A 12,597-nucleotide genomic window follows, 5' to 3' on the forward strand; every position below is an offset into this window, starting at 1 on the left:
CTGCATGGGTATACTAATTTAACAGCAAAGCAGAGAAATCTTATTTGTGCAGTTGAAGGACCAACACAATTTCATTCTTTTTTTTCTTTACAAAATCAGCTTCCTCAATCTCTGCTCCTGCAGTGTCCCACCCTAGCAACGCCTTAAAAAATAGTGGGGTGATGGGACTCTGTAAAGTCTGATCAGAATATATACCATTCAACTTAAGCTGCCGAGTTTTATAACCTGGAAGGCTCCACAACTTAAGTTGAAGTTCAACAGTGAGACTATTGATGCCACCGTGATGTTGTGGGGCTGTTTCTTTTCCCCAGTCCTGTCTTAAGACCTTCTAACAACAGTGCTGCACCGTGGAGAAATGACACTGTCCAAAAAGTAAAAACAAATTAATTTTATGGCTGAGTGGGGACACCAGCCCTAATTTCCAGGGTCCAGATCCAAAACTCCATAATCACCCATGGTGTTAAAGCAACCTGTGGTCCTATAAATGGCAAGGAAATCATGTTGATGTAACTATTTTTTACAGGCTTACACATCTGGTGTACATTTTTATTTTTAAAGTGCAGAGTATAAACACAAGCCTGCTCACACTCTAGGTAACTGGGAAGAAACCCAGCAAGAACAGCAGCAGAACCTCTAACACGAGAAATACTCTTGATAGAAGTACACATCAGAATGAGAGCCATTATCACCACAAGTGTGAAACTGCATTTATTACCAATATTCACCATACACCATACAGAACTTGCTTAAGTTGCATCATGTCCATTCAGGTAGCAGCCTTAGCTCTGTAGGGAAGGAAATAAGTTTGGAATTAGAAACAGATAATTCAATTTGGTACCAAGGTAAGGAGAAAAAAAAACATATGCAGCCTGTTTCATGGGAAGGCAGGCACTTACTGGAGGACATTCAACTGCACCACTATTGATGTCATCGATTACATCATGAGGGTGTCGCCCATCGATATTGCAGCCAACAGACTGGGCTGTTCCCAAGATCTCCTTAATGGTTCCTGTAGATGGGGCAGGAAAGTACATTATGTCATGATGGCTGCTTCGCTCATGACCTTACTGCCAAATGGTCAACAAAACATAGCTTCATCCAGATTAGACTCCCTGAATTGAGTCACTCCAGCTCCAACTTTACGGAAGGTATGGGTAGCGAATATAGGTAGACATTGCTGTTGGGACTACAACTCCCAGAATCCCTGATGAAGGGCCATGCTGGCTGGGGATGATGGCAATAACTTGAGTCTCACAGGACATTCAAAGAAATCAAGCAAAACTTGGGGGGCTGTAATAGTGAGGTACAAGGGGGCCTGGGAGCCAAATTAAAAAAAGGCAGCTTCATTTGTTTCAGCATTTGTTACATGGAACTCATGAGCTTGTCATACATCCAGACCCTCCACCCTCACCTTCCCTGCTTTTACCTGAGAGTTCCCGGGCCAAGGATCGGTGCCGCATCTGCCGGGCGATGTTCACGATCTCCTCAAAGCTGACATTGCCGCTGTGCTTAACTGTAAACAAAGAGAGAACTCACATTAGTCAGGCTTTGGGAGCAGACGAGCCTCATCAGCCAGCCCTCTTAAAAAATAAAAAGGGACTGTGGCAGTGTTGTTCTTGCTCTGTTCCCATTCTTCGGCACAGAGTTACCCATGAAGAGAAATAACCCTGTTTCCTTGAATGGGGATTTCCTCTTAGCTCACCACTGGAATGTACAAGCCACAGATGAAATCAGGCAGGCACAGTGGCGGGTGGCTGTTGCAGACAGAACTACAGCATCACACTGATCCATATAATATTTCAGCTGTTTTGGTGCTGTAGCTTTCCAAATTTCCCATCTACCCTCATACAAACTAGATTTTTAATGAGCATGATTGAGAACATTAGTACAGTTCCTCGAAAGGACCTCCTGGTTCTTAGAGCTAGTTGGGAATTAAGTTTTTTATCACTCTATCCTAAATCTCTGCAAAACAAACCATGGTTCTACTTCCATTTTCATAACTGCCCAGCTGCAATTCACCACCTAAGCACACCACCACCACCGGACACTCACTGTTTTTCTGCTTTTTGCGATCACGGGGAGGCTCCTTCAGAGCTTTGATGATCAAGGCAGAGGCTGATGGGACCACCTCGATCTAGAGAGCAAAACAGTCCAGATTTGAGACTTGTGTGAGGCAGGGATGGGAAGGAGGAGCAATACACTGACTACAGAAAACCTGGCATGGAAAGAAAAATCCCACCCTCCACCACAGCTCCTCCCAACTCCCAGGGCTGTATCTAACAAAGCTTTCTCATTCACATAGGGACTTCTGCTTGTGCAACAGAACACCCTCCTCCTTTCTGCCTTCTGAGCACCTATTCAATCTGTTCAGGGGCCCATGAGAAGCAGACATTCTGTTGCAAAGGCAGAAGGCTTTGTGCTAGTAGAATGCTGGATGACAAAGCATTATTTCACATATACACTCCTAAAACTTTTTAATATGAATTTAACTTCTCATGAAACAAAACCACCCTCTTCTGTAAGGTTTGTGTCCCCAGTTTTTCGGCACAGGACTCTCCATGGGTCAGATAGAAGAGTTCTGCTTCCTAAGCTGGGGTTTGTTATTAGCTCACCACTGGAACATGCCAGTCACTGTTGCACGAAAGGCATGGTGGCGGGTGGCTGTCAGGAAAGCCCAGGGCCCCCCAGGATCTTAGCTCTAATCCAGGGTTTATCACGTTTCGGAGGTGACTCAAGGTACACATCTGTATAGCAAGGGACGAAAATGACTGGCCTACCTCACAAGGCTGTTACAAAAAATGATGCCAATGCTAAAAAAAAGGCAGCATGCATAAATGCCAAATATTGCTAGGAGCCAAGGGGAAAATGTTATTTGGGGACTAAAAGTCAAGTTCAAAAGTTTCTCTAGCCAAAGGCCGTAACAAACTTATAGCAATAGCATTAATAAAATAATATTGACCATAGATCTGTAAAGTAAGCCAACATCCATGATGAGAAGATACCAGAGACACCAACAAGCTTAAATCTAGCTTGATTTCAGATTAAATGTAAAAAAAGAGCTCAGTTGAGGAAAATAATAATAGTCTAAATCATCTTGACAAGCTGTTTTCCAGAGCTTGCAATCACCCAATTCCACATAGCACAAGAAAACAATCAATATACTTTAACATAGAATAGTGTCTGACATCCCTGATATGATGAACTACAACTGCCATATATCCTGATCACTGGTCCTGCTAGCTAGGAATGATGGGAACTGTAGTTCAACACCTGGATACGTTGCAACCGCCTAATGACCAGGACCGTGTTTTTAAGGTCTGGATCCAAAGACCTCCCACACAGCAAGCTGCATGGCACTCATTTTATCGACCTCGGAAGGATGAAAGGCTGAGTCAACCTTGCCAGGATCATGGCTCTGTGGCACTAGCACAGCTGGGCATTTTCAAATGCCAGTGCTTTTGGCCGCAGACCCGTCCTTTGTGGCGTTGTCTGTACCTGAGCTTGCCTGTTCTGGATGGTCAGCTTAACTGTGATCCTCAGGCCCTTCCAGTCGCCGGTAGCCTTGGCAATGTCATCACCCACCTTTTTGGGAGACTAAAAGAAAAAACAACAACAGCAGGTATAACTAATGGGATACTTAAGTCCTGTCCCCCCAAACCTCCCCTCTAATGCAACAACTGACCACAGATTTAGGTGCTTCACTAACTACATTCTGCCTCCTTAAGTCTCAAGCCTTGCAGCAGCACCCCAACAAGACATGTGGGAAACCTGCACTCCAGACATACAATGCTTGCCTTGCAAACAACCTTAAGGTTTCTATTTGTTATTATTTATTAACAAATTAAATTTCTATGCTATCTCAACGATCATAGGGCGGTATATAATATAAACAAAATATCTATCTAGTCCACAAGATATTGCCTGAGCCTCATCTGCATAGGCAGGTGGTGATACATTGCATTGAGAAACTGCAGGGGAAACAAATTCTGAAGAGCTTCCTTGCCTACTGTGTCCTAAAGGGGTGTCCAAAACCAGCAAATAGGTAATTTAAAAGCCTGCAGGTATGTATAGTTATACTTCAAGTATTTCCACTCCCCAAATCAAGTTGCATAAAAACAGAAATTAAGAAACTGCTGGGCAAGGAGAATTTAAATTACCAGTGTACCACAATTTCATTTAAACAATCCAAAAAATTTACAGAAGCATTGCAGAAAATGTGCAGCTGGCTTAGTTGCCTGCCTAAGCCAACTGGCACCGAAAAGTTTTCTGCACACGTTTAAACTTTAAAAAAGGTACCGTGCTGAATCTCTATGGGAAGAGCCTTCCACAGGAAATGGGCCGATAATGCTACTTTGCCTTCAGAATTTGAATTGTCACCACTTGCATTCAGCAGCAGAACTGGACAAAGTTTTCATCACAAGGCTTTGGGTTCTGAACAGAGGTCTGGATAGCTGCAACTGGCCCCTGCACATGTGGCTCTCTATTTCCACTCTACCCATTAGCATTTCTGTGGTTGAATAAGAAATGACTTACCAAACCCAGTGGCCCAATTTTTGGAGCCAGAGCTGAAGTGGCACCAACTTCGCCCCCAGTGCATCTTAAGAAAACTGTAAGAAGGGGGGGGGGAGAGAAAACCAGCACTTTAAATATAATTATAAGCCACTGTGGTATCATGGCAAAACACCAATACAAAAATTCATACAGGGGATAAACTGCTGGAACATGGTAAGAGCATCACCTAAAGCAAGGTCTCACTTCCCTTTAGCTGCGATTCCTGCACTGCAGAGGGTTGGACTAGATGACCCTTGGTGTCCTTCCAACTCTATAATCCTATGATTCTAAGAACCATGTTCAAATTTCAGCTAAGCCACAAAGCTGGGTGACTTTTAGTCTGACATTCACTTGTCTTCCAGCACAGCCTATTTACACAGGGTTGTTCTGAAGATAAAAATAATGCATGCACGTAAAAAGAACCATATCAATATGCTGCTTCAGGGCCTTTGTAGAAAGGTTAAAAATGAAGCAAATCCTGTTGGCTGGACTAGATAGGGCTAGTATTATGTTCTTAATATATCAAAAGAGCTGAATAGAGAGTTTCAATCAAGACTATGAATCCTACCACTCCCGAACGATTTAGCACTCTTTGATTTTTATGTAAGTGTTGTTAATGCACTTAACACAGAAAGTGAGAATATTCAGTCGTTGGTGTTCCAGAGTTATAATAATCAGGTCACAGTGCGGTTTGCCAGTCTGAGTACTTTAATACTCTTGGATGTGGTGCAAGGTATCTAATTTTCAAATATCGGAAACTATAAACATAGTACAGAAAATAAACGCAGAGCTTGTCCGCTGTCATGTACAGGTACCAATACAAATGCATACAAGAATAGATAAAATAAAACAAAAATACAACGGGGAGGAAAACCTAAAAACCGAGAATACAATACACTTATCATTTATAATGTATTTTGTATGTGTTATATCTATCTATCTATTTAAAGTACCGGTGGCATTTGAATGAGATGAAAGAACACTAGGTAATTTTAAAAATATGCCACTAACTTGAAAAGGGGCATGGAAGGTTCTGTGGAGAAGCATAGCAAATAAAGGCTACACGTGCCAATCGGCCCCCACCCCCACCGAGATGTAGACGTTACCACTCCATAGGCCAGCCCAGGCGAGTTGATCGGGCCCCAACCCCAAATAAGCGGTCCTCCAAAACGCTTCGAGCCGAAAGACTTACCGACTTTGATCTCGTTGGGGTCGAACTTGGGCGGCATGACTGCGAATTGGATGCCAAGCTAAGCTCCGAGGAGGATGGCGTCGGATTCAGGAGAGCGACCAACTCTTCCTCGCCCGTAAGATCGATGTGTCAAAAGGACCGGTTGCGTGCGATCCCGCGGGATATAATATCTAAGATCTCGCGAGATTACACTCACCCGTCCTCTGAGGCTTTGAAGGGTGAGTCAAAGGAAGTCATCTTAGGTTTGGCCAGGAGGGACGGACCAAACTTCCGGTCCTTTACTGAAAAACCACCGTGTTCTCTTCGAATTCATAGTACGTAGTGCTTCTTTACACTTTAGTATCTCTACTTTGCGTTGCTACGTCCTTGCCCACCAACCCTCCCGCCGTCCAATAAGCACCGTTGCTCTTCCAGCCACAACCTCGCGAGACTCAAAACTCCCTGCCGCCATGTCCACTATGGGCATTCACTGTGGAGGAGCGAGGCTGCGGTCTTCATTTTAGATGTGGGCGAGAGACCGAAGTTTGTAGGCACAAGAGATCGTTCTAAGGTGTAGCCTCTGTGTAACAGACCGCGAATATTTCCTGAGCCGGTTCGATGTTTGTTTCTTCGTTTACGGAAGAGAAGTGGGCAGGGAGAAAGACAAAGAGTTTGGCGGTGGTGAGGGAACGGTATGAGCCGGTGAGTACAGGGCGCGGGAGGGGACGTTATCGAGGTGGGCGTGGCCTAAGGCGGAGCTGGAGGCGGAGCTACTCCTCAGCATTCCCCCTCCCTCCCGCACTTCTGGGTGTGGCCAAGGGAGCTGCTGTTTCTCTCCCCCACCCCCGCCGTGTTGCAATGATTGCCTGAGAGCAGCCAAGGCTGCCATTGGGGCTCCTTCTCCACACCCCCTAGCATGACAGGCTTGGCAAAGCCGCACCTGTTGAGCTTCTGCCTACCCGTCGAGCCCTCCAGCGCCTCTTGAGTGACAAGCGCAGCCTTGGGCAGTGGGCATGTTTACTTAGAAGTAAACCCCACAGTGCATCCTCGTCTCCCCCCCCCCATGGGGATTTCTCCCAGGTAAGTTACTAGTCCTCATGTCCCTGTTTTTCACCCGCACCTCTGATTGCCCGTTGCTGAGGAAACCGCAAGCGCGGGGAGGGTTGCTGCGTTCGGGTCCTGCTTCCTACTGGGGCTTCCTTTCGGGCTTCCTACTGGGGCTTCTGGCCAGCCTTGGACCAGATCCTGCAGGGCTCACCTTATGTTCTTCAATGAACAGCCCAAGCTCTGCATGCAGCCCAAGGCGGGGGCTCCCTAGGAAACAGAAGCGAGAGTCCTTGTAGGGCATGGGGTGGTGGCAGTGAATCTGACGAAATTTGGTTTGAACCCACAGGATAGAAACCTAGCTTTTATCCCATTTGAATCTGTAGCTTAACAACTGTCCATCTCATTTAGACACCTGTTTGGATGTATGAACTGTGTACTGTACATTAATCTTTGATGGTTAAGTCAGCATTGAGGGGATAGTCTTCATGTAAATACAAGCTAGGAAGGTTTTATCTTTCTTCTTCTTCTGATATATGTGCAATCTTACGTTAAAAGCAAAAGCTACATAAACAAAGTGTTCAAGGGCACAGTTCTCGTGGAGATTTTGGGGAGTCAGGAAAGATTTCTGCGCCAATTTAGACCATATTGGGGAACGCTTACGATGTGATGCTTTTCCACTGAAAAAACCCAAAAGCTGAATACAGTATATTCTTTTAAAAATAGTCTAGTAGAAACATTCTGGCAGGTTCCCTACATTCAGGGATCGGAATGGAGAAAGTCAGGACCTTCCTGCAGTTTGAAGTAGCGTAGTGCTGCCTGCTTCATGATAGATGGAGATAGGTCAGATCCAGCATTGCCTATCACTGCTGGGAATCACTTGATTAAATTCCTGTCTGCTGGTAGCACTCAGGACTGTGGCTCATATTTGCTCTGGGGAGCAGGGGTGTGTGTTTTGTCCTGGAAGACCTGTTCCCTACCTTGCAGGGCTTTTTCCACTTGGACTGAGAGGATGGGGCCTTGGCTGTTTCCAGCTACAGAAGAACTGACTCTTGGGCTGGTGTGTTGTTTAGGGTTTTCTGTTGCTGTTATTTATATTAATTTTTAGTATATCTATTTTAGGTCTTATGATGATTTTTGTGGAAATGGTTCAGTTTGGTTGTGTACTATCTGACACCCTGGAGAGTCAGTCAGTGTAGACAATAATGAGACTGAGGAATCAAAGTGACTCAGCATAAGGCAGCTCACTATGTTATTATGGGAGCTTTTCCTGTCAGTAAACACCCATGCTATGAAAAGCTGCCCCTGTTGAATTTCTGACTTTCAGACAGGTGTTAAAGGCACTAGTTTAACTCTCATGCTTTGGACTTTGCACCTCAACCCCATGCTCAGTGCCCCGGGCAATGAGCTACCTGATGAATTTTCTAGACCCACTACCTTGCCAGGCTGTTGATAAAACAATGACAGTTGTCAGCATTGCCACTATCTCCTTTCCTGCATGTTAGAATGTGTGTGAAAGCTCTCACACACAGCAGGAGTCAGTTGTCTTTATTGCACTGGGAGTGGGAGGATTACAGGCACGTTTTGGTCCAGTGGCTATCGGTGGCTGACCCCTTTCTTATACAAATGTCCCAGCTTGTGTAACTGAGGTGCCACGACAGCGCAGGAATGTGGAACCTCAGGTCCAGGGGCCAAATACTGCCCTCTAGGTGTCTGTATGGCCCTTTGCACTCATCCCAGGCCACATACCCCTTAAGCCAGGCCTCTCTGCACCACCCCCACCCCCTGGCCAATTTTATGTGATGGAGGTTCGCAAGTGGTATCTGTTTGGCTACACCCCACCACTGCAGCCCCTGGAAGGTTTCTCACAAGGGAATGTAGCCCTTGAGCCAAAAAAGGCTTCTCCACCCCTGAACTACAGAAGGGTTATGAGAAAGAAAATTCATAAATGTGTTTTGATTTATTCTCTCCCCCCCACCCGCCCCCAACTTCTCCAGAGGGAGGCACCTTGAGCAGAACTCGTCCGACATGAGCAGCTTCTTCTCAGACTGACAGAGATGTAATTCCTGTTGCTCAGGTTGTGGTTGCCTTCCTGCCTTTTGTTTCCTTTTTCCATCTCTGAATTGGGATAAAGGGAAGACAAGAGGAAGATGCCGCTCTTCTTCCGTAAAAGGAAACCCAGTGATGAAGCCCGCAAGCGCCTTGAGTACCAAATGTGCCTGGTAAGTCGGCCAGAGCTAGGTGGGCCAGCTGCTGGGACTCTTCAGGCTAGCAGGGGCTCCACTAAGGTTTTGAGGAATCTTCTGGAACCATGAAAGAATGTCATCACCTGGTCTTTTCTGGCCCTTGTTACAGATGAATCCTAAGCAGGCTGGATGGATGTAGCAGATCCACAGTATAAAAGCCCTGCTGCCATGTCATAATTTGTTTCATAAAACTATGCCAACTCTGGGATGATGCAGCTGGGGGGGTTAGGGGGTCAGGCCCTAGACCCTCAGGGGATCAACTGGTGCCTACTCCACCCACCCACCCAGAAAAACATGCCCCTTATTGGTGGAAAACTCTGCAGAAGAGTCTTTCCACCAGGAATGGGGAACCAAACCAGCAGAGTTCCCAGCAAGGATCAGGTGAGAGGCAATGTCAGAGCACTCCAAGATCAGGTTTGGCCTGGCAGAAGCTTGGCTAGCAGGCATGGCACCGAGCTGGTATATAGACATTCTTAGTAGCTCTTCGAATCCTGCGCTGGTTTTTGAGCTGGAGTTGGTGTAAGCACACCCCAACCACAGCTGAATCCTATCATCTCCCTTCTGTACAGGGGTCTGCTTGAGAAGATGGTCTTACATCCCAAGGAGACCTTGCCTGTAGTTGGGCACTTCTCCAGATGGACTGGGATGGACCTGGTGTTTAAGGCTTTCCCTTGGGCTTGGGACATGTCCAAACTCAATGCCAGAGGCCAAACTCACCCCTGGTGCTGGTCATCTGTCCTAGCCTCATCACTCCTCACTCCCAGATGGAGCGGGACCCAGGGCTTGGTGTAAGGCTGGAGCCTCCTGGTCCTTCTCTGATGAGGAGTCACACTATCAAGGCATGACACCCACCTCTGATTGGGACTCACCCTGTTGGGACACCACATCTGTATTGCCTGCACCGACTGATGGTGGCTCTCTAGGGTTTTCAGAGAAGGGATGCGCCCAACGCAACCTGGGGATGCCAGGGATTGAACCTGGGACCTTCTGCATACAGAAGAAATGCTGTGCCACCAAGCTACAGCCCTTCCCCAAAGTATTTGGCAGGGCTTGGAGCACACCTCTGACAACTGGAGACTTGTAAGCAACATGGGCGCAGTGGGGCTTACTCACGCACCCCTCCCTAAATATACATATATATTACTTTGATTACATTCAGTGAGCAATTGAGATAAGGCCGGCAGCCATCTGATTTCTCATTTTTGCAAATGCAGCTCACCTGTCTGTCTCTCAACAGGCAAAGGAAGCCGGAGCTGATGATATACTTGACATATCCAAATGTGAACTCTTAGAGGTACGTTTCCGGTGATGCTGACTCCCAAATGTTGGCCAAGTGATTGGGTGGGAGACATGCTGTTGACATCAGAACCTAAGAAGAGCCCTGCTGGATCAGACCAATGCCCCATTTTGCTCAGCATTCTGTTCTCACAGTGGCCAGCCAGATGCCCCAGTGGGACAGCCGCAGGTAGGACCTGCGCATAAGAGCACCCACTCCTCCTGCAGCATCGAAAAGCATTACTGCCTCCAACTGTGGAGGCAGAGCATAGCCACCATGGCTAGTTGCCATGCATAGCCACCTCTTCCATGAATCTGTCTAATATTCTTTTAAATCTATCCAAGTTGCTGGCCATCACTACCTCCTGTGGGAGGGAGTTCCACAGTTACTATGCATTGCATGCAGAAGTACTTTATTTGCAGCGATGGTTAAGGATCAAAAGCTCTGCTGGTTTCACTTCTGGGCGTTGCTTTGGAACTAAACCCCCCCAATCCTTTGGGCATTATCTTTGAGTTGTGGTGCCACATTCTGAAGAGATCACCTTTTATTATCATCCTTCAGCAGAAGATGTTATGCAGGAGCGGGTTCCTCTTTCCACCTGTTTCAGAGGCAGAACTGCGCTTGACACCCATAACCATAGGATCTGTGTTGTATCTTGACATCAAGAACTAGGAGCCCTCCTGATGTTGTTGGACTCCAACGCCCATCAGCCCCAGTCAGTCTGGCCAATGGTGAGGAATGATGGAAGTTGTAGTCCAACAATTATCTGGAGGGCTGCAGGGTCTCTGTCTCTGGGTGAATCCTCTTGTCATTCTTATCATCAGGAGGTCTGTTCTGCATAATACAGGAACAGGGCCTTTTGGAATGCCCTCCCTTTAAATATCAGACAAGCGCTGCCTCTGTTGTCTGTTCTGTGCCTGTGATGACCTTCCAACAAGCCTTCTAAAGCAGAGATCTTTCCCCATCTGCGTCTGCATTTCAATTGCTTTTATGTAGTTTAATGGTTATAGTGCTTCTTGTTTGCCAACCTTTGGGCTCCTTTGGGCAGAAAGTGGGGGCCTATAAATCTGATAAATAATGGTAATATGCCCCAAGACAAAATGACCCTTGCATAAAGTATCTCTCTTGTATTTTTTTTTCTGATCACCCCTCTCTCTCACAATAACATTTTATCTGACCAGCATTTGGTTTCGTTCTATGCCTGCTTTTAGATTCCGTATGGAGCCTTGGCGACCTGTAAAGTCTTGCAGAAGAAGGTAAGGGACATGTTTCAATGCGTTAGTACAGGCTTTGTCCACTGGGCAAAAGCCCTCCAGACATTGTTGCCCTGCAGTTCTCATCATCCCCAGCCAGCATGGCAGTGCTGGCCATGACTGCTGGGAGTTGTAGTCCAAAATGGCTCTGCTGACTGGGGCTGATGGGAGTTGTAGGCCAAAATATCCAGAGAGCATTAGGTTGACAAAGCCCATGTTGACACACAGGCCAATATCATAAAATTAGGTGGTGGCATCTCTATGCATCAGACTCTTCCTGTGTCCTCCCCTGCTAAATAATTTATGAGGCTGGAGAACCCTCTTGTCCACACAGAGCAAGAAATGGCTGGTGGCCTCAAACAATAGTCAAAGCCTCATATGTCCATAGGCAGAAATGGGACCCTTTGAGTCTTGGCCAATGTGCTTTTGAATGTGTAGCGATTCCCTCTCCCTGTTGTGTTTTAACTTTCCTCAAACACCCTGCAGGGTTTTTCTGGGAGCAAAAGCAGTCCAAGCCTATACAGTGTCTTGCTGGCAAGGTCCATTTCTTCATTGTCCCTTGCTCCAGATCACTTGTTGCACTGGTTTCCCAAATCATAGTGGCAGTAAACCATGATTTAAAGGGGTGCACTGAAACTGCAGGCACTTCACTCCCTCTGCCCCTCTGTATCCACTCCCAGGAAACAAGTCTGGGTTAGCGCTACCTCTGAACCCAGGTTCACCATTTATTTCTCTCCAAGCAAACCACAAGTGAGTTAGCCAAGAACAAACCTTGATTATGGCTCCCAGCATCACTCTGATAATATCCTCTCTGTATCTTTCATTGCTTAGGTGCTGATTGCTCACACCAATTGCTTGACATCTCTGACCCCTAAATCCTGTAGCATCCTGAATCTCCTAACTGTGAAGGTAACTTGAAACTTTTTTTTTTTTTTTTTTTTTTTTGCAAATGACTCAAGAGGTAGGAATGAATCATTGAGTGGAAGCTTCTGGACCTGATAGTGAAGAAGGCACAGAACCACTATGTGTGTGTTGACAGAAGGGGGGCTCTTGAAA

The 12,597-nt window shown here is 46.3% G+C and overlaps 2 protein-coding genes across 6 annotated transcripts in view; one reads left to right on the forward strand and one right to left on the reverse strand.

Annotated features, from left to right (window-relative positions):
- Window positions 1–682: 682 nt before the first annotated feature.
- Window positions 683–5,903, reverse strand: RPL12 (ribosomal protein L12). The gene is made up of 7 exons (XM_080989674.1): window positions 5,744–5,903; window positions 4,534–4,607; window positions 3,496–3,594; window positions 2,053–2,134; window positions 1,427–1,513; window positions 897–1,009; window positions 683–785 (listed from the first exon to the last, which is right to left on the reverse strand). The coding sequence occupies exons 1-7, from the start codon at window positions 5,778–5,780 to the stop codon at window positions 780–782; spliced, it is 498 nt and encodes a 165-aa protein (XP_080845800.1). The 5' UTR covers window positions 5,781–5,903; the 3' UTR covers window positions 683–779.
- A 134-nt stretch (window positions 5,904–6,037) lies between these two features.
- Window positions 6,038–12,597, forward strand: part of LRSAM1 (leucine rich repeat and sterile alpha motif containing 1) — a 29,320-nt gene continuing 22,760 nt past the window's right edge. For 2 of the 5 annotated variants that reach the window (XM_080989578.1, XM_080989582.1), the window contains exons 1-5: window positions 6,533–6,802; window positions 8,764–8,988; window positions 10,250–10,306; window positions 11,500–11,544; window positions 12,373–12,450. In XM_080989578.1, the coding sequence (XP_080845704.1) occupies window positions 8,917–8,988; window positions 10,250–10,306; window positions 11,500–11,544; window positions 12,373–12,450 (252 nt within the window). In that variant the 5' untranslated portion in view covers window positions 6,533–6,802; window positions 8,764–8,916. Of the gene's footprint in view, window positions 6,425–6,532; window positions 6,803–8,763; window positions 8,989–10,249; window positions 10,307–11,499; window positions 11,545–12,372; window positions 12,451–12,597 lie in introns of those variants that run through there. The other 3 variants (XM_080989579.1, XM_080989581.1, XM_080989580.1) reach the window with 3 other exon arrangements.

Source organism: Podarcis pityusensis, assembly GCF_964106645.2.
Source record: "Podarcis pityusensis genome assembly, chromosome: Z".
NCBI lineage: Eukaryota > Metazoa > Chordata > Lepidosauria > Squamata > Lacertidae > Podarcis > Podarcis pityusensis.